Source organism: Corylus avellana, chromosome ca4 (assembly GCF_901000735.1).
Source record: "Corylus avellana chromosome ca4, CavTom2PMs-1.0".
In the NCBI taxonomy this organism is placed as follows: Eukaryota; Viridiplantae; Streptophyta; class Magnoliopsida; order Fagales; family Betulaceae; genus Corylus; species Corylus avellana.
The window spans coordinates 16,302,879-16,327,903 of NC_081544.1; the positions used below are offsets into that span (position 1 = coordinate 16,302,879).

At 35.6% G+C, this 25,025-nt stretch overlaps 1 protein-coding gene across 2 annotated transcripts; it reads left to right on the plus strand.

Annotated features, from left to right (window-relative positions):
• Nucleotides 1-13,096: 13,096 nt before the first annotated feature.
• On the plus strand, nucleotides 13,097-20,943 carry LOC132177798 (annexin D5). 2 transcript variants are annotated; one of them, XM_059590257.1, is made up of 6 exons: nucleotides 13,097-13,355; nucleotides 14,583-14,728; nucleotides 14,973-15,191; nucleotides 15,934-16,149; nucleotides 16,232-16,321; nucleotides 19,984-20,337. In XM_059590257.1, the coding sequence occupies exons 1-6, from the start codon at nucleotides 13,280-13,282 to the stop codon at nucleotides 20,131-20,133; spliced, it is 897 nt and encodes a 298-aa protein (XP_059446240.1). In that variant the 5' UTR covers nucleotides 13,097-13,279; the 3' UTR covers nucleotides 20,134-20,337. The 2 variants fall into 2 exon arrangements, with proteins under 2 accessions (XP_059446240.1, XP_059446238.1); XM_059590255.1 differs by lacking the exon at nucleotides 19,984-20,337 and adding an exon at nucleotides 20,457-20,943 and having other exon boundaries at nucleotides 13,111-13,355.
• The last annotated feature ends 4,082 nt before the right edge of the window (nucleotides 20,944-25,025 follow it).

Below are 25,025 nucleotides of genomic sequence, written 5' to 3' on the forward strand. Positions count from 1 at the left end.
GCCTCGGTCTATTAGCTTTGGTGGTAATTTTCTTTACAAGACTGCACTTACCTCTTCTGTTAAGGCCACTGTCTCATACTCCTGAAACTTCCTTTTGTTAGTGCAATAATCCTTTAAAAATTTAACATATGAAGGAATCTATTTAATTGCATCTAATAAAGGAATGTTGATTTCTACTTTCCTCAAGGTCTCAAAGATATCCATGAGTTGCTTTTCTTTCTTTGGTTTGACTAACCTTTGGGGGAAGGGGGGGTGCATTTACCTTCTCTATTTTACTTACCTTGAAAGTTGAAGCTTCATCCGGAGATGCTTGAGGTGGCTCTTCAGTTCCAATGACCTTGCCATTTCTGAGAACTGTGACTGCTTTCATCTGTTGGTGACCCCCTGGATTGGGTATTGTTTGGGCTGAAAATTCTTCCTGCTTTCTTTCACTCAGCTCCTTTGCCATCTGCCCCATTTGCACTTCCAGTATTTGTACAGCTTGCTTGGTCTTTTGAATGGACTGCTCATGCTTGGCATTGGTTTGTTTTTGATCAGTCATGAACTGCTGTTGAGAAGTCATGAACTGCTATTGAGAAGTCACCAAGGTGTGTATCATATTCTCCAGTTGGTTCAATTTTGACTCTTGAGATGGCTGGCTTGCTTGTTGGGGATCCTTTTGTTGTCCTTGATTGTTACTCCATGAGAAATTAGGGTGGTTTTGCCACCCTGGCTTATAGGTGTTGGAGTATGGATTGTTCTTGTAGGGGTAATTGTTTTGTCCCACATAGTGTGCTTGCTCCTAATCTGCAAATGAATATAAAGAGCAAGTTTCAGTAGTATGACCTACTTGAGAACATATGGCACATACCTGGAATTGGGTGGCTGGCTAATTGGGAGAGATGTTCTGAGTAGTCATGGCATTTACAAGCATAAGGAATGCTTTCTGCATGTGATAAGTGCTAAAATATTCATATTTTCAGCCCTTAACATGCATGTTTTAATCCTTTGGTTGTAGTTAATTAGTCCATTTTAATTCCTTTTTGTGTTTTTCATGTTTTTATAGGCTTTTGAAAGAAAATGAAGTAAAACTGGGTGATTTGGTTATAAAGAGAGAAGATGGGAAAAGTTGGAACTCCCTGATACTGCGATCCATCGCAGGGTACCTGCGATTGAGTGCAATACCCGAGAGGACAAAGCACAAAGCAAGCCAGGAACGATCGAGTGCATGACAGAAGAAGGATCGATCGCGGACCTACGATCGAGCGCACCCGTGCGTAGGAGACAAACCAAGGTGGCGGCTAAGATGTCCCTATTTCCATATTAGGGTTTTCCAACTCCCAATTGTAATAGGATTGAAACCCTACGAAATCCCTAGGGGTTACTACTTTTCCAAGGACTTCTAAAGCCTATAAATAGACTCTTAAGCCTTTAGAATAAAGGACGCTTGAGAAGGAGAAGAAGAGGAGCTCTTGAAGTTCAAGTCTCGGGTTTATTCTTTTCTTTTCTTTTATTAAGATGTTTAACATTAATTTTATGTGTAGCTAATTTATTTAGTAGGGCTAGATTGAAGCCCTAGTTATGTTTAGTTAATATTTCAATATTGGCGCCTTTGTGATGGTTATGTTATGCTATTTAACTTGGTTAATTCCTGCTTTCATGAATTCCTCATATGTGTGTGCCTGATCAACATATGCATGTGGTATGGACTAGCTAATTAAATCAATTTCGATGATCGAGTCCAGGGTTTAATGTAAGTAACAAAAGAAATCCACACCGGGTTCTTGGGTTAATCAACATGGGGAACCGGGAGTAGACACCCATGCCCTAGGCCTTATGTGTTTGTCGATTTTCACAGATTTATGCTTTCTTAAAGAACAACTTAGTAGACACCCATACTAAATCCTTTAAGAAAGAAAAGAATTAGAGTAGACACCCATGCCTAATTCGTTGCTTAGGGAAATCAATAACTTAAGGAGTAGACACCCATGCCTTTAAGTTGGCAAACATTAAGTATGCATAACATGATCAAAACATTGGCATATTGTTATATTAGCTAGATATGATTAGTGGTGGATATCAAAGCCCTACCTTTTATTATCATCACTTTAACAATCAATCTTTGTTTTAACCTAAGGAATTTATTTTTAAAACATAAATTCAGCAATCCTCGTGGGAATGATCCTGTACTTGCACCATATACTACTATGTTGACCTTGTGCACTTGCAGGTAAAACGTACAATTATTCACCTATTCATTTAGGTAGATAATTTGCACAACAGTATGGCAGCCATCTGATTTTGCACTCCGTTATTTTCTTCATTCCTGCCTTTGCTCCTTACACCTTGCCTCCTTCTGGATGGGAATTGTTGGGTGTGTTCACTCAACATCTCAAAGATCCTTATGGTTTCCTCACTGCTCTTTTCCATTAGCATACCTCCATAAGCTGTATCCACAATACCCTTGTTAGTATCATCTAAACCTTCATAGAAAATTTGTACTTGATCATCTTGAGGGATGTTGTGATGTGGGCACTTTAGAAGCAACGAATTGAAGTGATCCTACGCCTCGAAGAATAGATCTTCATCTCGTTGTTGGAACATTTGAAGTTCCCTTTTAAGTTGTCTTGTCTTCTGAGCTGGGAAAAACTTCTTCAGAAACTTGGTGGCTAATTCTTCCCAAGTATGGATAGAATCTGCAGGCAAAGAATTATACCATAGTTTAGCATTATCTTTCAAAGAGAAAGGAAAGAGGACTAACCTGAGTCTCTCTAGAGTTAGGCCTTGGACATGCTGCAACTTGCATAAATCAAAGAATTCTTTAAGATGCAAGTTGGGATCCTTAGTAGCTGTGCCTCTGAAGTGAGTCAATGCATTAAGGATTTGAGGAGAAATATAATAGCTGCCTTCCACCTCCAGTTGATATGCTATGCATGAAGGTTGCTGGAGGTTGCTGGAACGAATGCCTGCTTCATCAGTCTCCGCACCGGTGGTGGATTTGCCTCTAATGGTCTTGGCCCAATTGGATTCTCTTGCAAATCTTCCATCTCAATTTCTTCCTCTTCTTCTTTGTCTCTAGGTCGTTGTCGAATTGTTCGCTCAATTACAGGATCGAGTGGACTGACGGTTGAGTCTTGAGATCGATGACCTTGTATCAATTGAATTGCTTTTTCAGTCAGGCAACTTCAGTGCTGCTGGTCCGGATGCTCCGTGGAACTGCGCTCGATCGCAGGTTGGTGTGTTCGATCGCACTGCACTCGATCGCACTTGGCCGACGTTCGATCGCAATCACAGAATGCTAGTCCGCAACCTGACACAGAAAACAAAAAAATTTAAGAATCAATAGAAAACTTTTTGACAAAAACAAAATTGAAAATTGAAAATTGAAAATTAAAATAACACAACTAAAGGAAAATAATTTTTAAACAAAATTCGCCGTGTCCCCGGCAACGGCACCAAAAACTTGTAGTTCCACAATTACCCACCTAAATTAATAGGCAAATAACTGGATGTTTTACCCGCAAATACACGAGGTCAACATAGTAGTATAGTGTGCAAATACGGGGTCATTCCCACGAGTACTGCTGAATCTTGTCTAAAATTAATTCCCAAAGTGAAATAAAACAAAAGATTGGATTTAAATTGATAATGATAAAAAGGTAGGGCTTTGATATCCACTACTAATTATATTTAGCTAATATATCAATATGCCAATGTTTTGATCATGTTATGAATATCTAATGTTTGTCAACCTAAGGGCATTGGTGTCTACTCCTTAAGCTATTGATTTTCCTAAGCAACGAATTAGGCATGGGTGTCTACTCTAATTCTTTTTTTTTTTTCTTAAAGGATTTAGCATGGGTGTCTACTAAGTTGTTCTTTAAGAAAGCATAAAACTGTGGAAATCGACAAACACATGAGGCCTAGGGCATGGGTATCTACTCCCGGTTCCCCATGTTGATTAACCCAAGAATCCGATGTAGATATCTTTTGTTACTTATGTTAAACCTAGGACTCAGTCATCCAAATTGATTTAGCTAACTAGTCTATACCACATGCACATGTTGATCAGGCACACATGTATGAGGAATTCATGAAACTAGGTATTAATCAAGTTAGACATCATACACACTTTGTCCCAATTTCATGTTATTTGTTTTGTGTGTTTGTTTGTTTATTTGAAAGAAGAAAAAAATAAAAATAAAATAAAAAATTTGCATGTTCATGTTTACCCTAAAAATTTTAGTTAATCTAAAAAAATTGTGGCTTGAATTTATCAGTGAGCTTAAAATTTTGAACACATGATCTGATGAGTGAATTTGTTAGTTTGGTTACTTGTTGAGGACAGTTGAAAAAATCACATGTTTGATCTGATGACACAAGCACATTAGCACATAATCTGTGAGGTATGACATGGAGTCTGATATGTGTGTTTCTGCATCTTAGATGAAATTGGATGACTTATTAGATGACACTATGGCATATATAGTGATGAAAATATATATATATGAAATAAATGATCATTGATGGCTTTTCACTGAGTAACTGGACCTCTTGCCTCAAAGCATTGAGTGTTCATGTCAAAAAGTGAAAAATGTTGATTTGATCAATGTCATGGTTAGTTGGTTTTGTAGCCTTTTTGACTCGAGTTAGTAGGTCCTTAGGGGTGTCTCTACACCTAATGCCCTAAAACCAACTGGTTTGGGAGTTATTGACTTAACACTCGCTACAAGGGTCAATTAGAAAGCTTAAGGGAACCAAACATTGTATAACCTGACCAAACAAAAAAGAGAGAGAGAGAGAGAGAGAGAGAAAGAAATATGCCATTGTTGTTCATTCTATTAGGGATTTCAATGAATTTTGAGATATAGAGACATTACACATTGGAAAGAATCGGAAGCCTCATAATTTTGTGCTAGTTCACTTTACATTGTTTTCAAACTTGTGATGATTTAGCATGTCTTTTGTAAGTAATTGAACTTTGAGATTCCAATTCAATGTGAAGATGGAGTTCACCTTTTTAAGCCTACTAATGAATGAAAATCATGATCTTGAAGTGATACTTTAATTTTTGAGATAACATGAATTATGCATGATATTTGTGGGTAACAATTCAGGAAAACCCTCATGAGACTTCACTCGTCCTCTAGGGAATTCCTAGAAGTTTAAAAGGCTTGTTGCATATGCTAAATGCAATTGTACATCCCACGAAAGATGGATTTATCTTTTTGTTTTCTGTTTTTCCATTTTGTTTTTACCTACCTTTCCAAAACGGTTGCTCTCGTGACTCTTCGATTGCCCTTTGCCCATATTCTCCTCCCATTGTTCTAGCTGTCCTTTCAAACCATTCCGTCAAGATCATGTGCCGTAATTGAAGGGTTTGGAAAGTGCTAAAATATATGTATTTTAGCCCCTTAATTTATATTTGTTAATTCATTAGTTTTGTTAGTTTGTGCAATTTTATTTCTTTTTTGTATTTTCTTTGTTTTATAGGTCATGGAAGAAAAGAAAGCGTTTCCGGAAAACTTTCAAGCTTAAAGGGTAAATTGGGAAGACTTAGAAGAAATGATTAAGCTTAACCAATCATAATAGATGACCTATATGATGTGGTTAAATTTAATCAAATAAAGGAAATGATTAAATCGGAATTTCTCAAATTAGAGTCAAAATCGGATTGGATTCAAATTTGGATTCTGCATATGTCTTGGTATTTTAACCATAACTTTCAACTCAAATATCCGATTATGGTGATTTAAGTGGCATTGGAAAGAAAACTCAACATGCTACAAATCACTGTGAAATATAATTTTCCTAAATCGGACTTCCGCTGTGCCAAAATGACCCTGCAAGATAGGAAGGCAATTTTGGACAAATCCTATTCTGATTTGGACTTAGGTTTTCTTTATCTTAATTGGACTAAGACTTAAATCTCTGAATTTCTAGGATTAGGCCTATAAATAGACCTCTTAGCTTCTAGGAAAAAGTGTGGAGAAAAAGGCACAAGTTCCGGAAGGGAACTAAAGGCTAGATCAAGAGGAGTTTGGGTTTTTCTTCTCTTCCACCTTTTATTTTGTTATGTAGTTTATAATTTAATTGGGACTAGATTGAAGCCCTAGCCATGACTATTTATAATTTCAATATTGGCGCCTTTGCTACAATTATATTTTGGTGTATTTAACTTGATTAATTTCTGTTATCTTGAATTCCTCATATGTGTTTGCCTAATCAACATATGCATGTGGTATGGACTAGTTAATTAAATCAATTTAGATGACCGAGTTATGCTTTTAAGAAGAGTAACAGAAGAAATCCACACCGGGTTCTTGGGTTAATGAACATGGAAAACCGGGAGTATACACCAATGCCCTAGGTTCCTTATGTTTGTCGATTTCCATAGATTTATGCTTTCTTAAAGAACAACTTAGTATACACCCATGCTAAATCCTTTAAGAAAGAAAAGAATTAGAGTATAGACCCATGCCCAATTCATTGCTTAGGAAAATCTATAGCTCAAGGAGTATACACCCATGCCCTTAGGTTGGCAAACATTAAATATACCGGTATGATTGGCGCATTGGTATATTGTTATCTTAATTAGTCTGATTAGTGGTGGATATCAAAACCCTAAACCTTTTTTAGTTTTAGTTTACCTTTTATTTTATTTCTTTATTTTAATTTAATCGTGACAATTGAATTTTATTTGTTTGATTAAATAGAAAATTACTTCTAAACATAATTTACCAATCCTCGTGGGAATGATCTCGTATTTGCCTGTTATACTATCGTTTGATATTGTGCACTTGCAAGTAAAATGTACCACGTATTTGCTTATTAATTTAGGTGGGTATTTGGCACAACAAGTTTTTGGCGCCGTTGTCGGGGATTGTGTTAAATTAAGTCTAGAAATTTTTTTTCCTTTAGTTTAATTTAGTTTCTTTTATTTATTTTCTAATTTTTTATTTTGCTTTCTTTTCTCTGTTTTGTTTACTTATATATTTATTTATTTTGTTTGTTTTATTGTTGTGTTCATTTTTGTTTAATTTTTATGTTTTGTTTTTTGTTTCTGTTTCTATCCGCAAATCTGATTTAATTTACGGTAGTGCGATCAAGCGCAATCTCACTGAGATCGAGCGCACTGCTACCTATGAGCCCTATATGATTATCTTTTGCGACAGTACACTCGAGTGCCCATTCCAAGGAGATCGAGCTCAGTTGTGCGATCGAGCGCAAATGCACTACGATCGAGCGCACAGCCAGACAGTAGTACTCAAGCTGCTGATTTCAATTTTGCTTTTATTTTTCCTTTTTATTATTTTTATTTTTTGTTTTCTATTTTCTTTTATTTTGCCTTTTGTTTTATGTTTCTGTTTTTAACGTCTATTAGTTTTTATTATTATTACTTTTGTTTTTGTGGTTTTAATTTTTCTTTGTTTTTTGTCCACAACTTTTAACTACCATGTGATAGTGCGATTGAGCACACCTCTGTCTAGCAGTACTGAAGCTGTTGTACAGTCTGGCTGAAAACGTTAAACTTAGCGCTCATAGGAGGCACCCCATAGTTTATCCTGTTATTTTTCTATTTGTTTTTCAATTTATTTTTGTCTTTAGTTTTACTTTTGTTTTCTTTTTATTTGTTTAATGTTTTATTTTGTAGGGACAAGTGTGCTTCAATTCAAGTTTGGGGATGTGCTATGAGCCATGCTATTTCAGGCAATTTCGTCCATATCCTGGTAAATTCTTTCCATATTATAGACACATTGGGGACAATGTGTAATTTAAGTTTGGGGGTATGTGGGACACTTTACACGCACTTTGTCCCAGTTTTATTTTATTTTTATTTTTTGTGAAAAGAAAAAAAAAATTGTCCCAATTTTACTTCATTTTTATTTTTGTTGTTTATGAAAAGAAAAAAAAAATATGCATAATCATGTTTGTCTTGAAATTTTGGTTGATCTTAAAAATTGTGATTTGATTTCATTGGTGAGCTTAAAATTTTGAACACATGATCTGATAATTGAGTTTTTCAGTTTGGCTACTTGCTTAGGACAGTTGAGAATTCATATGTTTGATCTGATCTTAGACAAGCACATTAACGCATAATTTGTGGGGTATGACATGAAGTCTGATGTGTGTGTTTTTATGTCTTTTGTGAAACTGGATGACTTATTAGATGGATACTTTGGCACATATATATATAAAATGAAAAAAAAAAAAAATCATTCATAAACTTTTCACTAAGTAACTGGACATCTTGCCGTAAAGCATTGAGTATTCACGTCAAAATGTGAAGAATTTTGATTTGGTTAATGTCATGGTTAGTTTGGTTTCGTAATCTTTTTGACTCGAGTTACTAAGTCCTAGAGGTGTCTCTACACCTAATACCCTAAAACCATTTTGTTTGGGAGTCATTGACTTAACACTCGTTACATGTGTCAATTAGAAAGCTTAAGGAAACCAAACATTGCACAACCTGATGAAGAAAAAAAAAATGCCAGTTTTGTTCATTCTAATAGGGATTTCAGTGAACTTTGAGATATTGAGACATTGCACATTGAAAATAATTGGAAGCTTCATATTTATGTGCTAGTTCACTTTGCACTGTTTCGAACTTGTGATGCTTTAACATGTCTTTTGTAAGTGATTAAATTTTAAAATTCCAATTCATTGTGAATATAGAGTTTATCTTTTTAAGCTTGCTAATGAATGAGAATCATGATTTTGAGTGATACCTTAATTTTTGGATAACATGAGTTGTGCATAATATTTGTTGGTAACATTCCTGGAAAACCCTCACGAGACTTCACTCGTCCTCTAGGGAATGCTTAGAGGTTTAAAAGGCTTGTTGCATATGCTAAATGCAATCGTACATCCCACGAAAAAAGGATTTATCTTTTTGTTTTTTGTTTTTCATTTTGTTTTTAGTTTCGTATTGCTAAGGGACTAGCAATATATAAGTTTGGGAGTGTGATAAGTGCTAAAATATATGTATTTCACCCCCTTAATTTATATTTGTTAATTCCTTAATTTTGTTAGTTTGTGGAATTTTTTTTTTTTTTTTTGTACTTTCTTTGTTTTATAGGTCATGGAAGAAAAGAAAGTGTTTCCGAAGAAGTTTCAACCTTAAAGGGCAAATTGGGAAGACCTAGAAGATATAATTAAGCTTAACCAATCATAATAGACGACCTATATGATGTGGTTAAGTTTAATCAAATAAAGGAAATGATTAAATCGGAATTTCTCAAATTAGAGTCAAAATCGGATTGAATTCAAATTTGGATTCTGCATATATCTCGGTATTTTAATCATAACTTTCAGCTCAAATATCCAATTAAGGTGATTCAAGTGGCATTGAAAAGCTAGCTCAACATGCTACAAATCATTTTGAAATAGAATTTTCCTAAATCGGATTTCCGATATGCCAAAATCACCCTGCAAGATAGGAAGGCAATTCTGGACGAATCCTATTCCGATTTGGACTTAGGTTTTCTTTATCCTAATTGTACTAAGACTTAAATCTCAGAATTTCCTAGGCTTACTAGGGCTTCTAGGACTCTCCTAAGGCCTATAAATAAACCTCTTAACTTCTAGGAAAAAGTGTGGAGAAAGAGGCATAAGCTTTGGAAAGGAATTGAAGGCTAGATTAAAAGGACTTTGGGTTTTTCTTCTCTTCCACCTTTTATTTTGTTATGTAGTTTATATTTTAATTGGGGCTAGATTGAAGCCCTAGTCTTGACTATTTATGATTTAATATTGGCGCCTTACTACAATTATATTTTGGTGTATTTAACTTGATTAATTAATGTTATCTTGAATTCCTCATATGTGTTTGTCTGATCAACATATGCATGTGGTATGAACTTGTTAATTAAATCAATTTGGATGACCGAGTACTGCGTTTAATAAGAGTAACAGAAGAAATCCACACCGGGTTCTTGGGTTAATCAACATGGAAAATCGGGAGTATACACCCATGCCCTAGGTTCCGTGTGTTTGTCGATTTCCATAGATTTATACTTTCTTAAAGAACAACTTAGTATACACCCATGCTAAATCATTTAAGAAAGAAAATAATTAGAGTATACACCCATGCCCAATTCGTTGCTTAGGAAAATCTATAGGTTAAGAAGTATACACCCATGCCCTTAGGTTGGCAAAGATTAAATATACCGGTATGATTGACGCATTGGCATATTATTATCTTAATTAGTCTGATTAGTGGTAAATATCGAAACCCTAATCCTTTTTTAGTTTTAGTTTATCTTTTATTTTATTTCTTTATTTTAATTCAATCATGACAATTGAATTTTATTTGTTTGATTAAATAGAAAATTACTTCTAAACATAATTTACCAATCCTCGTAGGAATGATCTCGTATTTGCCTGTTATACTATCGTTTGATGTTGTGCACTTGCGAGTAAAACATACCAAGTATTTGCCTATTAATTTAGGTTGGTATTTGGCACAACAGGGTCCCCCTCATGCAAAAATTGGCTCTCAAGATCGTAGGCCTTATAAATTAAAGGGTCCCCTACAATGATTCTACTTGATTTGCTCCCTCACTTTGGTACCTTCCATATTTATGTCTATGTCATCTCCCCTAGATTGGAAAAATTTTCCTGATTGAAGATTCTCCATAACTGCCTGTGCGGAATTAGTGGAATTTCCCTCATTCATGTCCCGAGAATCCTCACCGAAACGTCTCGCCAGGTGAGAGCGATCTTGGTGCTCCTCTTCCCATGGGCCTTCCTCCCTCCTCCAGTAACTCCCTTCTAGTGATACGTCCCCCCTTTCACGCCACCCCAACTCCCTTTCTGCCCATCTGTTTGGTTAACTAGCTCTCAGCCAAGGGCCAAACTGGGGGTTTTTTCTGCTCCCTTGAACACCCCCGCCCCTTGGCTCATATTTAGGGATCCCATTCCTCCATGGCTTATCCTTCCACAGTGGAAGCAAAATTTAGGTATCTTCTCATATTGAAAAGCAATCCAAATCGACTGGGTCTTCGACTTTAAAATCCTTCCTCGTGCAAGAGGCTTTGGTACATTGATCTTTATTTTAACGCGCAAGTATTCCCCCCAGCCTATACCGTCTTTGTATGTGTCAACTTCCTCCACTATGCCCACCGACATACCAAGTTTTAACCCTGTTTTCTCCTCCATGCATGCCAAGGGCAGGTTGAACATCTAAACCCAAAAAGTGGCAGCCGTGAAATCCATTTGAGTTGGAGGCATTAACCCTTCAAAGTCTTCTACAAAGAAAAGACTTCCTTCAAAGATCCATGGTCTTCCCTCTAGGACCCTTGCTTTGTCCCAAAAGTTTTCAAACTTGATGAAAAAGATGTTATCTCCCAACACCCTGAACGTTAGGGATCCGATGGGTTTCCATCCCCTGAAGAGCTTTGATTTTATTGTTTCTTTGTTGATAATACGGTCTGCAATCAGCTTTCCAACCAAACATTCTTGCCCCTTACTAACCACTCCTACCAACACTTCCTCCTGTATCTCAACTCCGATACTCTCCTCCTTCTACAGAGAAAAGTTGTCCTAGAGTTTTGAGAGATCATCTGCCATACTCCCCCTATTCATTCTTCTGCGTGGATTGGTGTTCTGCTGCTTGCGATCTATTTGCACCTCACCGTCGTGAAAGACATGAGAAAACCTACTTCTCCTCTAGGTCGTGAAACCCTAAAGAGAAAACTTTAATTTATGGTGTACATGTTGGTAAACTACATATTTTGCTACAGTGAATAGCAACTTCTTACTATTCACTATAGCACAATGTTCAATTTTTTTAATATTTTTTCTCTCTCTTCTCTCCGTCCCTCGACGGCCTGGTTCGGCTCAACCTTCCTTGGTCCTTTGGAGACTCACTTTCTCCAATAGGAAAGTTCATCTACATTCCATTTTTGTTGAGACGCTGGCAATATTAGTTCCCATTGTTATTGCAATTCTTATTTCTCAACATTATTGCCATTGTTATTGTTTTGATGTCGTCCTTGCTGCCCTAGTAGATTTCAGACCAAGAGAGCATGACCCAAGAGGGCATAGATTTCTCGACTGCTTTGCTATTCCCTTCTCAAAATGACCCACAAGGGCATGGGTGGTAATAGAAATCATACCAAGGAGAGGAGGAAGGGGTTCATATAGGAGCTGAGAATTGAGAAATGATTCAGATGATGAATGGAGACTAGAAAAAGAAAAGAAAAAATAAAGATTAAAAATAATATTTTAAAAAAGTAGAGAATGAAATAAAGAATTTGTTGGAGTTAGTATTAAAAAATGAGTAGATAAAATAGAGAATTGTGCTTTTTGACTAGGTAGAATACTTCTTACTGTTGGAGATGCTTTTAAGCATCAGAGTTATCTCCCGCAGGCTCACACTTAGAGCACTCCTTACAGCCTCACCAAAACCAATTTTTGGTTATTTTGGTGAGGCAATTTAACAAAAATGGCATAAATGTCAACTTTTCAGCCTCACTACTTTAACAAAAAAAAGTTGTTGTGAATAGTACTCACCAAATTTAAAAATTACTATTCACTCATCTATTGATTAAACAATTCATTTCTCTCTCTACATTTTTACTTTTCATTTTTCTCTCTTCCTTTAATGGTTAAAAAAGAATATTTAAATGGAATAATGAAAGTGAACTGTTAAAATAGTGAGGCTGTTAAGGTGTTCTAAAAAAGTGAGTTAAAGTAGCTAAAATATACTTTTAATTATTTTGGTGAGTAAAATTTAGTAAAGTTGTTAGGAATGCTCATACAAGCTCTTGGGCTTACTCTTTCTTTGTTTTGTAGGTCTTTTATATTTGGTGGTTGCTAGTCGGAAAAGTGCATCAACATTAATAGTTTGAAAGGGACAATATATGTAATATTTAATTTGAGGGACCGTACATATTTTGTGATAGTAGAATATGTGTATTTTTTTTTAAAAAAAATTAATAAAGAATCGGATGTAAATCAAATTAGGTTTGAAAATTTGAAGAGAAAAAAATCAACGACCGGGGTGAAATCGTGAATGGATAATGGGGTCAATGTACGTTCAAAAGGAAAAAGAAAAAACGTGTGGTTCCTAACCTTCACTGTTTTTGGTTTGAATTTTGAAAGTTGGGTGCAAGTACAAGTGCTTTTTCCCAAAAATTAAAAAACTTGTGGGTTGTTGTCGCGTACTTATTGGGCGGAGGTATGGTCACGGTTGAGAAAAGTAACGCTTCCTCTCCTGCTTCCTCAATTAAGGTTTTTTCTACCTGCTGCCCCCCATCTGCTCTGGTCTTTGAGAGAAACACAGAGAGAGAGAGAGAGAATGTCAACCGTGACCATACCTCCGGTTCTAACCACGCCTCGCGACGACGCTATCCAACTCTACCGTGCTTTCAAAGGTAATCCTTTGCTTGCTTTCTTTTTTTGTCTGCTTTTGTTTTTTGTTTTTTGTTTTTTTTTTTCTTTGTTGAACTTCTGTGTTTTTAGTTTGTCCTTACATTGCACATCTTCCTGCTCTCTGTCTCTGTCTCTCTCTTTGCCTTTCAGGGTGTTTTTTTTTTCTCCGCTATAGAGAAAAAAGAAATAAAAGCAAAAGACAACAAAAAAAAAGAAAAAAAAGAAAAAGGAGGCCAAGAAATCGAGAGAGAGATAGGGAGATTTGGTGGTGGCAGAATCCAAACGGTTCTGGTTTTTTTTTTCCTCTCTAAAATGTAAAAGAAAAATGACGTGGAAAGCGTTTATTCGTAGAAACTTCGAATTGCTGGGCGACAAAATTCGAAAAATGGAATATTTCTTCGTACTGCTTTGAAATTGCACGCATAAAGCTATAAGAAAAGAAATTTTTAATAAAGGGTATAATAAATCCTGAGTCAACAATTATATAAGAAATCCTGTTCTCAAATTAGCCTTGTTTGCTGTTTATGGTATAAAGAGTACCGTCAAATGTGGAATCTTGAGTCAACTTTGGCCTCTTTCCTTTTGAGATTCTCTCCTTTGTTGTCTCTCTGCACTGACAAATATGAAGCAAAACCTTAAAATCTTTTGTGCAAGCACTTTTGGTGTAAGCTTGTCTGCATTGATCGAACAGAATCTTGATGTGGGTTCATTTCTCATGCCAATATCTTTCATGCCATGTTATCCATTATCAGGCTCCTTTTTCTGGGTATTTAATGCTTTGATTGTAAATCTAATAATAACCCGAAACTTTTTAACCTATTTAACCTACATTAGTGATCATATCTTTAATGGGGGTCTGCAAAGCTCCTCCATTAGATGGGGAAGGACCCAGAAAAAGGGAGCAGTAATGATAGATTTCACATTCATCTCCATTTTGCACCTGAATCCAATCCAGTTTTTAGAGTTGGAGTAATTTTAGAGTGATTGCCAAAAATATGAGGGTATGAAAGGTCTGTTTCATGTAGCATCAATTGTACAATTAACCTTCCCTTCTCAAATACATATCTATACTTGTTATAATAGTCCTGGGACAAGACACTTTGCTGCTCCATTTATAAGTAATCTTATTTCATTTTAAGCAGGTAAGTTTTTATAATACGTATCTATGCTCTTTATTTGGTTAATTATTTTTAGACTTCACTTAACCTATTCATCCATCTTCTTTGCAGGATTTGGTTGTGACACTGCAGCAGTTATCAATATTCTTGCTCATCGGGATGCAACACAGCGTGCTCTCATTCAACAAGAATATAGAACCATGTATTCTGCGGAGCTTAACAAACGTTTATCTTCAGAGCTTAGTGGCAATGTCAAGGTATACGGGAGGCTTTTTGGTGGTTTCTTCCCACTTTTCTGCAAATTCATATTCCTTATGTTTGGTACTTTTTGTCTTTTTTTTGAACTATGGATTAGTAACAGGTGGATCCATCTCTCTCTCTCTCTCTCGCTCTCTCTCTTGTGCAAATGTGCAAGTTGTATTCTACTACCAATTTTCTGCTCTTATTTTGGGTTCTCATTTGATTTTTCGTTTGTTTTTTTGATGTTTTTGGTTGTGTCAGAGAGCAGTTTTACTCTGGATGCATGATCCTGTGGCACGGGATGCTACCATAGTGAGGCAGGCCTTGAGTGGTGACATTATTGATCTCAAAGCTGCTACTGAAGTAATATGTTCTCGAACACCATCTCAGATTCTACAATTTAAACAAGCTTATTTTGCAATGTTTGGTGTGTACCTTGAGCATGACATTGAATATCAAGCCTCTGGAGATCATAAAAAGGTCATCCTTTCTCTCTCTGGTTATGTTGTTATTAAGTTGCTTAATTCTCCAGTCTCTAGCTTAATAGTTTAGCAGTTCAATTCGTTCTTTGTACTTTTTTACTTCTTGATATTCATAAATGATGAGTTCTCTATTATCTAGATGGATCAAATAACAATCTCCTTTGAGGTTCTGTCCCAAACTTTTAGTAAAAGTAGCATGTTGAAAGAAAGTTTGTGTTTAAGTTAGCTGCATCACTAAACCAGTTTGTCTTCATGTATGTCATGGGTTCTAAAATGTTCTATTTCCAAGTCAATCTGAAGATGACTGCACTGATTTCGGCTAAATTTTTGTATATTGAAACCTAATGGGAACATGATGTAGGAGAGAATTTGCTTCAGAGCTATAATGTTTCTTTTCCTGTATGAGTTAGAAGTAACAATAATGTGTTTCTAAAGGGCTTATGAACATCCACTTGTTGGTGTATAAAGGGAAAGAAACAGTTGAATAAATCAGAAATAAAGTCATCTTTCTTTAATGCCTCATCAATGCCTTTTACTTAGTCTGTTCTCTATACATAGCTGTTCTGTTGCGAACAATAGGGGGTTTTGTCGATTTTTAAAAGGAATATAGTTTAGCGGCATCAGAACCTTAACCCCCTCGGCCCACCACGGACGGGCGAAAACCAATCTGTATTGATGTTCTTGTTTGGATTTTCAGTATTTAAATAATCAGTGTCATGATTTAAATAATCTTTCTATAGTTACTGCTTGCGTATGCAACTACACCACGCTATGAAGGCCTGGAAGTTGATAGAGTGATGGTAGAGAAGGATGCAAAAGCTCTCTTTAAAGCCGGGGAGAAGAGACTGGGAACTGATGAGAAGACTTTCATACACATTTTCAGTGAAAGAAGCAGGGCACATTTGGCTGCAGTTGATTCTGCTTACTATGATATTTATGGAAACGCATTGAAAAAGGTATGCCTATAGTGCATTGTTTAGCCATCTTTCCCTTCAACATCCTTTGATCCATTTCTCAAGAAAACTTGACTTATTGCAGGCAGTGAAAAAAGAAACATCTGGACACTTTGAGTATGCCCTTTTGACTATCTTACAATGTGCTCACAATCCGGGAAAGTATTTTGCAAAGGTATTAATTTTGCATTTTTCCACACATTTTTGTCCAACAATTTCCTGATGTTTTCTCATGATGTCATCTAACAAGTAAATTCTGAAATTTGATGGATGAATTTCCTTTCCTTCTATTTTTTACATATCTTTGCTCTAAGGTTTTATTGGATGGATATAAAAATTGTTTTTTTTGATAAGTAATATAAAAATTGTATACTCATAATATACTTAGAAGAGAATCTTTGAATCTAGGGTTTAGAATTTAGGAGAAAAAGGTTAATGTTTAAAGATTGATGAGGGTTTTGAAACAATGGGGAATAAGGGCAAGAGTGCTATTTCTTGAAGCAAACAGGTTGCTGGAAAAATCTGGATAGTGGCTGCATATAGGAGTTTATGGCTGGTTTGATAGGTTATTTGATGGCTAGTTAGAAGGGAAAATAAGTGGGGTTTTTGGGTTTTGATGTGCAAGGATAAAGACTTGATTGGAGTTGCAAAAGAGAGAAGAAAAGAGAACAGTTTGTGATTATTCAGTACCTGTGATAAGTACCCATGAACAGCACCTTTGATGGTACAGTGAAGAAGGAAAAAGGAAGAAAAATAGAGAACATGCTAGGAAACTTTGTCGCAACACTCAAAACTAGTTCCATTTTAAAAGTATGATATTTCTTATTAGAATGAACCGTATATAAATATATTAACTTTTACTTAACATACTAGAACTAGGACTTCTAATTTGACCACTTAACAAATTATTAATAAAACTCAATCAAAGACTCCTAATACTATTAAAATTTTTAAAATAATCTAGACACATAATTGAAAAACTAACCCTCAAAAATAAAATTATAGACAAGAATTTTATAAAGTTTCATCATCTGCTGCAGCATATAAAAATATTCATAACCAAAGCAATTACTAAATTTAAGACTATTTTAACCCAAGACTTAATTAGTTGACCATCAAAATCTTGTAAGATGCATCTTAATATCATGTTGTACATGAGCTCCACTTGCAGACAGATTTTCCCTATTCTGTACTATATTGATTTGGTATTAGGACAAATCATATTATAGAATCTTAGATTTTCTTCTTATTGGCATAATTACTATAAGGGAAAAATACACTTTACCCCCTTGAACTATCCTCCCATTTGTACTTTGACGTCCGATGTTTAAAAAGTGACACTTGACCCCCTCAAAGTTTAACACAGTGACAAAAAAACCCATCTCTTTATTTTGGTCGTCACTTTGGACGGAAACCTAGTCACGTGAGTGGCACGTGACACTTTTCAACCAAAAAGTTCGAAAATGCCATCTGGGGGTAAAGTGTACACATAAATAAAAGAAGAAAAAAAAAAGAAAAAAAAAAGGATATATATATAAAACTAAACTAAAACAAAAAACTCGGGTTAATTATCTTTTTAGTACTAAGGTAATTTTTGTTTACACCTTAACCCCCGAGGGCATTTTTGAACTTTTTTGTTGAAAAGTGTCACGTGCCATGCACGTGACTAGGTTTCCGTCAAAGTGACGGCCAAAATAAACGGATGGGTTTTTTTGTTACTGTGTTAAACTTTGAGGGGGTCAAGTCTCACTTTTTAAACATTGGATGTCAAAGTGCAAATGGGTGGATAGTTCAGTGTGGTAAAATGTATTTTCCCCTTACTATAATATCCGGTTTCCAAATTCAAGGCACTCAAGGAAGATTAAGATGGTGCAAAGAAAGATACGGGGCTGGCAACATTGGTGTTGTTTAGACTCAAGAGAGGCTTCATGTGATTTTGCTTGTGGGATAGGAGGGTGGAGGAAAAATTATAGGAGTGCAGGGGAGTTTACTGTTGCTTGTTCTTTTAGAAATGTCAAAGATCAATTTACTTGGGCTTTTGCTGGTGCCTATGGTCCTAACTTTGATTGTGATAGAAGGTTTTTGTGGGATGAATTTGCTGGTTTGCTCAGTTGGTGGAACTTGTGGTGGTGCATTGGGAGAGACTTCAACGTCACTCATTTTTCTAGTGAGAGATTGGGTGAAGTATGATTTTGTTCAGATATGGAGTTCTCAGACTTCATTTTTGATCTGAGTCTTATGGATATTCCTCTTATAGGCAGAACTTTTATATGGTCGAACAACTGGGATCCTCCCTCTAGGTCTAGAATAGGCAGGTTTCTAGTCTCTCCTTATTGGGAAGCCCAGTTTCCGAAGTGTCCCAGAAGTGGTTGCAAAGTCTTTGCTCAAATCATTTCCCCATTTTTCTTGATTGCGGAGAATTTCATGAAGGTAAAAGGCATTTTACGCTTGAGAATATGTGGTTAAAATCATAGCAATTTGTGGAAAGGGTGAACTAGTGGTGGACTTCTTACCACTTTCAAGGTTCTTCGAGTTTCATTTTCGTTCGTAAACTTAAGGCTTTGAAAGCTAATTTAAAATCTGAAATGAGGAGGTGTTTGGGAATGTAGAGACAAAAAAAAAAAAAAGCTTTTGGATAAGTTATGAGATCTTGATCTTCTGTATGAAGAAAGAGCTTTATGTGATGAGGAGAAATTGAGGAAGGCTAGAGTTATAAGTGATTTGGAGAGTTATCAAAAAAAAACTCTAATGGAGGAGGTGGGTTGTAAGTAGAAATCAAGGGCGTTATGGTTAAGAGAGACTGACAAGTGCACGGAGTTTTTCCATTGAGTACCAAATCAAACAGAAAAAATAATTCCATTGAATCTTTGATGGTTAAATGTACAATTTCTACAAATCATTCCGAGATTAGAGAACACATTGTGTAGTAAATAATAGTTTGTGTACTAAACAATTTAGTTGGTGGTCTACGTTGGATGACCTTTCTTTTGAATCCATTAGTGACGTTGAGGCTAATTGGTTGGAGAGTGTTTGAGAAAGGTGAGGTTTTTGAGGTGGTAAAAGCCTTCAACAGTAATATGGCCCTGAGCACTGAGGGTTTTTCTATGGTGTTCTTCCAAGCTTGTCGGGATGTTTTAAAATATGATACAATGAAGATTTTCCATGACTTTCATGCTGGAGGCAAGTTTGAAAGAAGTCTAATGCAACTATCACCACCACTCATTTCGAAAAAAATCAGGGGATATTGATATTAAAAATTTTTGCCCTATTAGTCTAGTTGGTAGAGTTTACAAAATTGTTGCCAAAGTACTTGCCAACAGGTTGAAAATGGTTCTAGAGAAAATTAATTGCAACTCTTAGAATGCACTCAATGGAGGAAGGAAAAATCTAGATTTTGTTCTTAGTAGTAATGAATGCCTTGATAGCATGATCAAATCCGGGGAGCTAGGTGTGCTCTGAATTTGGATATTGAAAAGGCTTAGGATCATGTGAATTGGAGCTTTTTGTTGCATATGCTGAGGAGGTGCGGTTTTGGGGAGAAATTGTGTAATTTGATAGCTCATTGTAATTTTTAGTTGCATTTTTGGGTCTTGGTGAAAAGCACTACGGCGGGATTAATAGTTCTTGTGGCCTAAGATATGAAGGCTCTTTGTCTTCTATGTTGTTTGTCATTGTTATGAAGGCTTTAAGTAAATTGATCTATTCTACAGTGAATTGGGTGTTTTTATTTTTATTTTTTATCAAGCTTTCCTGTGAGGTCTAGGAATGTTGGTGGGCTTATCATCTCCCATCTTCTGTTTGCGGATAACACTTTAATTTGTTGTGGGGCAAACCCAGAATACCTCCATTATTTGTGATGGCTATCCAAGTTGTGGAAACCTGAGAGGAATGTGCTGGTGTAACCCTACCTGCGAGGATGTTGGCTTATTCGGGTGTAGGTGGTTTGTCATAGGCCTAACATGCTGGTTGTGTGGTGGCATGTGGTGATACCTTTCACCCATTCCAGCCATATCACCGATGGGCATGTGAAGACATGCCATGGATTGAACAAGGTTCTGAGTTGATGCTCAGAGTGTGGCCAAAAGCAGCACCATCACCAGCATGCTGATCTTTGCACCATCAACACACATGGACATGAGAGGCATGAATGTGCATAACAAGGCTCCTGAGTTGGTGCTCCGGGGGCAACAGGCATGCCATGGCAACCTTATAAGGATATGTTCAACTTTTGCAAATTATTGAAAAATCAATATGTTGAGTTCCATTTTATTTCTTCTGCAATGGAAACTAAACAATAAAAGAATTTGCAGGTTTTGCACAAGGCAATGAAGGGTTTGGGAACAGACGACACAACACTTATAAGGATAGTTGTTACGAGGGCTGAGATTGATATGCAGTATATAAAGGCAGAGTACCAGAGGAAACATGGAAAATTTTTGAATGATGCTGTGAACTCAGAGACATCAGGCCATTACAGGGCCTTTCTTCTCTCTCTTTTAGGCCCTACTCGTTAGGCTACATACACTAACTCCTGGAATCATGTGAAGTTGTACTTCAAATTCCTTTGGGCTGTTTGAGAACCTGGAAGTCTACAGTCGATTTCACCATTTGTTTAGCTGCCAAGGTCTGTTTATGGTTGTGTAAATATTGTCGGTAAATACAGTGGGTAAAATGTATATTTTCAGGACAGAAACCATGTGTGAAGATCATTTGTGGTGTTGGTGTTTGAATGCACAGTTCCAAACTAAAACATTCCAATGTTTTCAAAATAAGGTTCTCTTTTTGAGTTTTCATTCATTTGGATGTTTCTCAGTTTTGTGCAGTTTATAAATAGACACTGCTGTAGATGTTGGCATATAGCAATTTCTGCTTCCGTAGGCGCAAATATATTGAAATGAAATGTTCGGTTTTCATTTTTTGTCCATACAATTAAATGTGTGTGTGTATATATATATATATATATATATATATACAGAAGAAAAATTATCAAGTGCAAAACAAAAAATTGTAGGACTAGAGATATTTCCTCACAAAGTAGGTTACTTGGTGTTTTGGGGTTGAATCGAATCCTCTTGCTCCTCCTCAATTTTCATGTGTAGGCTAGGGTTTTGAGACCACTAAACCATGTTTTCAATTCTTATTTGAGACCAAGAGTGTGGGCTCTAATGCCTACATATGACCCCATTAAATATGCTTATGTTTCCAAGTGAGGGTAGGACTAAGTTTCTTTGCATAAGCATGACTAAACCTTATCACAATATACACGACCGCTTGAGAGGGTTCATTGTGCAATTTGGTCAAGCCCTTTAAAGGATAATAATTAGCTTGAGAATGAACCTAAAGAAAACATAAAACTAGCGCTAATAGGCCTAAGATACTTGCATTCTTATGTCTTTTTGTAGGCTGATTAATTACAATTTATTTGATGAAAAATTTGTAATTGCATTCTAGTATTCATTTTGATTAATCAGAACTCCCATTGACATCTTATAATTGCGATTTTCCCTCCGTGAAATATCAATAATGGAATTAAAGTTAGATTTTACTTCATTTTAATTTACTATCTCTTAATCATTGAGTTCCTGATTTAATCTCTTAATTATTCATGTACTCTTAAAATCATATTTTTAGTATATTTAATTTTAGTAACTCACTAAAACACTCCAGCCATGAATTTAGAATAATTAATTCTTTTTAAATTTATCTCAAGGGATATTTCATATCTTTTTTATTAAAATCAAAGTGATTATAGACTTCATCTTGAGAAATAGTGTTTGCACAATGCTACATGTAATCACTTAACACCAAAATTTTGACCATGAAATATATCACTCTTAAATGTATCAAAGTGACATCTACTTCATAATTGAGTTTGTTGGGTCATGGATCAACCCATTTAAATTTTTAGCCGTCTTTAGGCCCAATCTGAGAAAGCCCAAGACTTGGACCCAAAACTCATGAGTCCAAGACTCACGTCTGAGACCTGGTGAGCCGAGCCTCTCAAATTCGAGACTACTAAATTTGAGACCATGAAGTCCGAGACTAACTCAGGACATACAGGTCTCGGTAAAGGAAATAACTCCGATATTCTAAAAGATATTGCTGTTAGAAAATAAGTAATCTTGTTATTTATTAAGGTACCATATCTATTTATAATCCAAATCCTCTACATATCATTGAAGATACGCCAGTTAGCATCTAAGGTCACAAAGGCGACCAAGTCTCACTCGGTCCCTTGATCTCAGGCCACTAGAATCACGGAACAACTAACAAACATGATCTTTTATTTAAATGTCTGTTCAGCTAATATCAAGGGGAAGATTCAAAAACATGTGGGAAATCAAATCCACTCCCTGCCTATAAATACAAGTCATGCTATTAAAGCAAAGGTAATCACAACTTCCGTTATCTGTAGTTGTTGACAGTATCCTTTCTCTCTCCCATTCTAACTTAGGAATCGGAGTGCTCACGCCGGCTCACCCCGGTCACTTCAATCCTTCTTTATTTTTTGTTGTGCAGTTCAAATTATTTGTTAGTTGAATCAAGCTTGTCAGGCGTGCCACGTCATCATACAGAAAAACTGTGCATCAACAGAGTTTATAAGTAGTTGCGAGTTCAAGTTCTTCATATTGACCATAGTTCATAGAATAACAACTCACTTGTCTAGTTCAGTGCATTGTTACCATACCAACATATTAATGGGAAGTGTCCCCAATGGGTAGTTCAATCGGCTGAGGACCATGCCTTATAAAGCGAAGGCCACTAATTCAAATTCCCCCTCCCCCTCTTGTGTGGACATGTCAAAAAAATAAATAAATAAATAAATATTAATGAGAATTCTCAACTTCTAATGATCAAAATAGATAATCATGATTGATATGTTATAGTTTTATCAAATGTAATGCCCAAATTCATTACTGGCTATAAAATATAATTCATAACTTACAAGGTTTATGATTTAATATTCTATGTGGTAATTTCATTAACATGCCTAAACCGTATTCAATATAACTTAACAACTACATGTGCATACATGTTGGGAATAGTGCTTTAAATCCTAATTATTTATGTAAGGCACTATGAATATACCCAAAAAGTATTATTCTTTAACTCAAAGCAAACTAAAACCAAACAAATTTAGTCACTCAGCTTATTAATTTAATCAATAACCTAAAATTTAAATTTAACATTTTTAATCTCATTATTATACACTTCTCTATTAATGAATATTATTTATTATTTATGATTAATTATTTGTTTGGGTTAAATACTTTATTCACTTTAACTTCTTTATTTTTTAGCTCTTAGGGTTTACTTTTATAGAAGGTCTCTTTGGTTTGCTTAAATACGGAGATAGTTCCTCCTTCAAAATTTTGTCCAAAATTTGACAAATGCCACGTCAGCACCAATTACGGTTTGACATGTGTCCATATAATTAATTAATTAAAATAATAATTTTTTAAAAAAAATTAAAAAATTATATTTAATTAATTTTTTTTAAAAAAAATTAAGAATTTTTAAGAGATAACTCAATCGATTAAGACCATACCTAATAAAGCGGATGTCACTTTCACCCTCCTTTGCGGTCATGTAAAAAAAATAAAAATTTGGCCCATCATAAATTTTTGGCTCGATGATGATGCAAATAATGTTCATAATGAGGTTTGTCTTTCACAAACAGATTTGGAAACAGCTTGTCTTCTCTTTCTCTTGGAATCTGATAATCTTTCACGGGTTTAGTTTGGGAGACGTACGTGAAAATATGTACGTCGTGATTCTTACATCATCACCACTCACTGAACCACGTGGGTCGCCCAGCTACAGGCTACAGCAAGCTATTATAGCCTGTATATCTCCATAGGCATTTATTTATACTAAATGCCAATCTACCCACCATCCAACCCTTCATCACAATTCATTGGTTATATTCTGAAGATTGAAGTCTCCATCATCTTCAAATTAAGTGATCATGGGTGGGCGTTTCGGAGCTCGCTCGGAAAATAATTTGTTAGTCAAGTCATAATTAATTTGGTGATTATTTTCCGAGTGAGCTCCTGAAACACCCCCCCAAATGGTCAGATTTTGGGTTATATGCAAAGATCTCTTCTTTCAAGAGGTTGTTCCAGTTGTGAATTTTTACTTGAAATCCTTGTCAAATTTCTCTTACTGTAGTTGTGTTTTGCAGTCTGTTGAGAGGAGGGAAGGAAAGAAGATGGGTTTATTGTCTAACAAGTAAGGTACATTATTATGTTATATAGCACTCTCCAACTTTGAGAGAGAGGATCTGGTTTTGTGTGCTATTTTCAGTACTTTTATTACTGGTTTTGTTAGTTAAGTCATAATTGAGAGATTGAAGTAAATGAGCTCAACATTTACCTCCCCCATGATAATAATCTCATGCTTCTGTTAATTTGTTATCCCGAATTGTGGTTTCAGCTGGTGTAAGAAATCAGATCAAGCGTTTCATTTGGCTCCACATGTTCAAAACTGGTGGTGTAGATTAAGGTGAGGTTCATATGGCTTCATCTATGCATGTCAATGTGCTCAAGTGCATGTGCTTGTAGACATGATAAAGATTGAGCAATAAGATCTAATTATAGGAATTATGTCAATCATTGTGAATTGTATGGGAGAAATAAGCTAGAAATTCTTCTGCCACTCAAGTATAATAGGCAATAAGTAGAGGAGTTTGACAATGCTGCAGGAAGGCGGCATACATTGTTGTTAATTTGATACTGCAAATTGTTTTCTTTTATCACATAAAGTTGTCTATTAATATATATGCCCCTCGCTAAGATTTTGATTGCGAGGAATCTTAATATATACTTCCCGAATCAACTTAAGAGTTGAATTATATTAATCTTTGCTTAATTTCATTA

Excerpts from the sequence above, each read along its gene's own strand:
- LOC132177798 (XM_059590255.1), top strand. The coding sequence starts at position 13,280 with ATGTCAACCGTGACCATACCTCCGGTTCTAACCACGCCTCGCGACGAC. Across the intron at positions 13,356-14,582 it reads ACTCTACCGTGCTTTCAAAG|GATTTGGTTGTGACACTGCA; the intron begins GTAATCCTTTGC and ends TCTTCTTTGCAG. Across the intron at positions 16,150-16,231 it reads ATGGAAACGCATTGAAAAAG|GCAGTGAAAAAAGAAACATC; the intron begins GTATGCCTATAG and ends GACTTATTGCAG.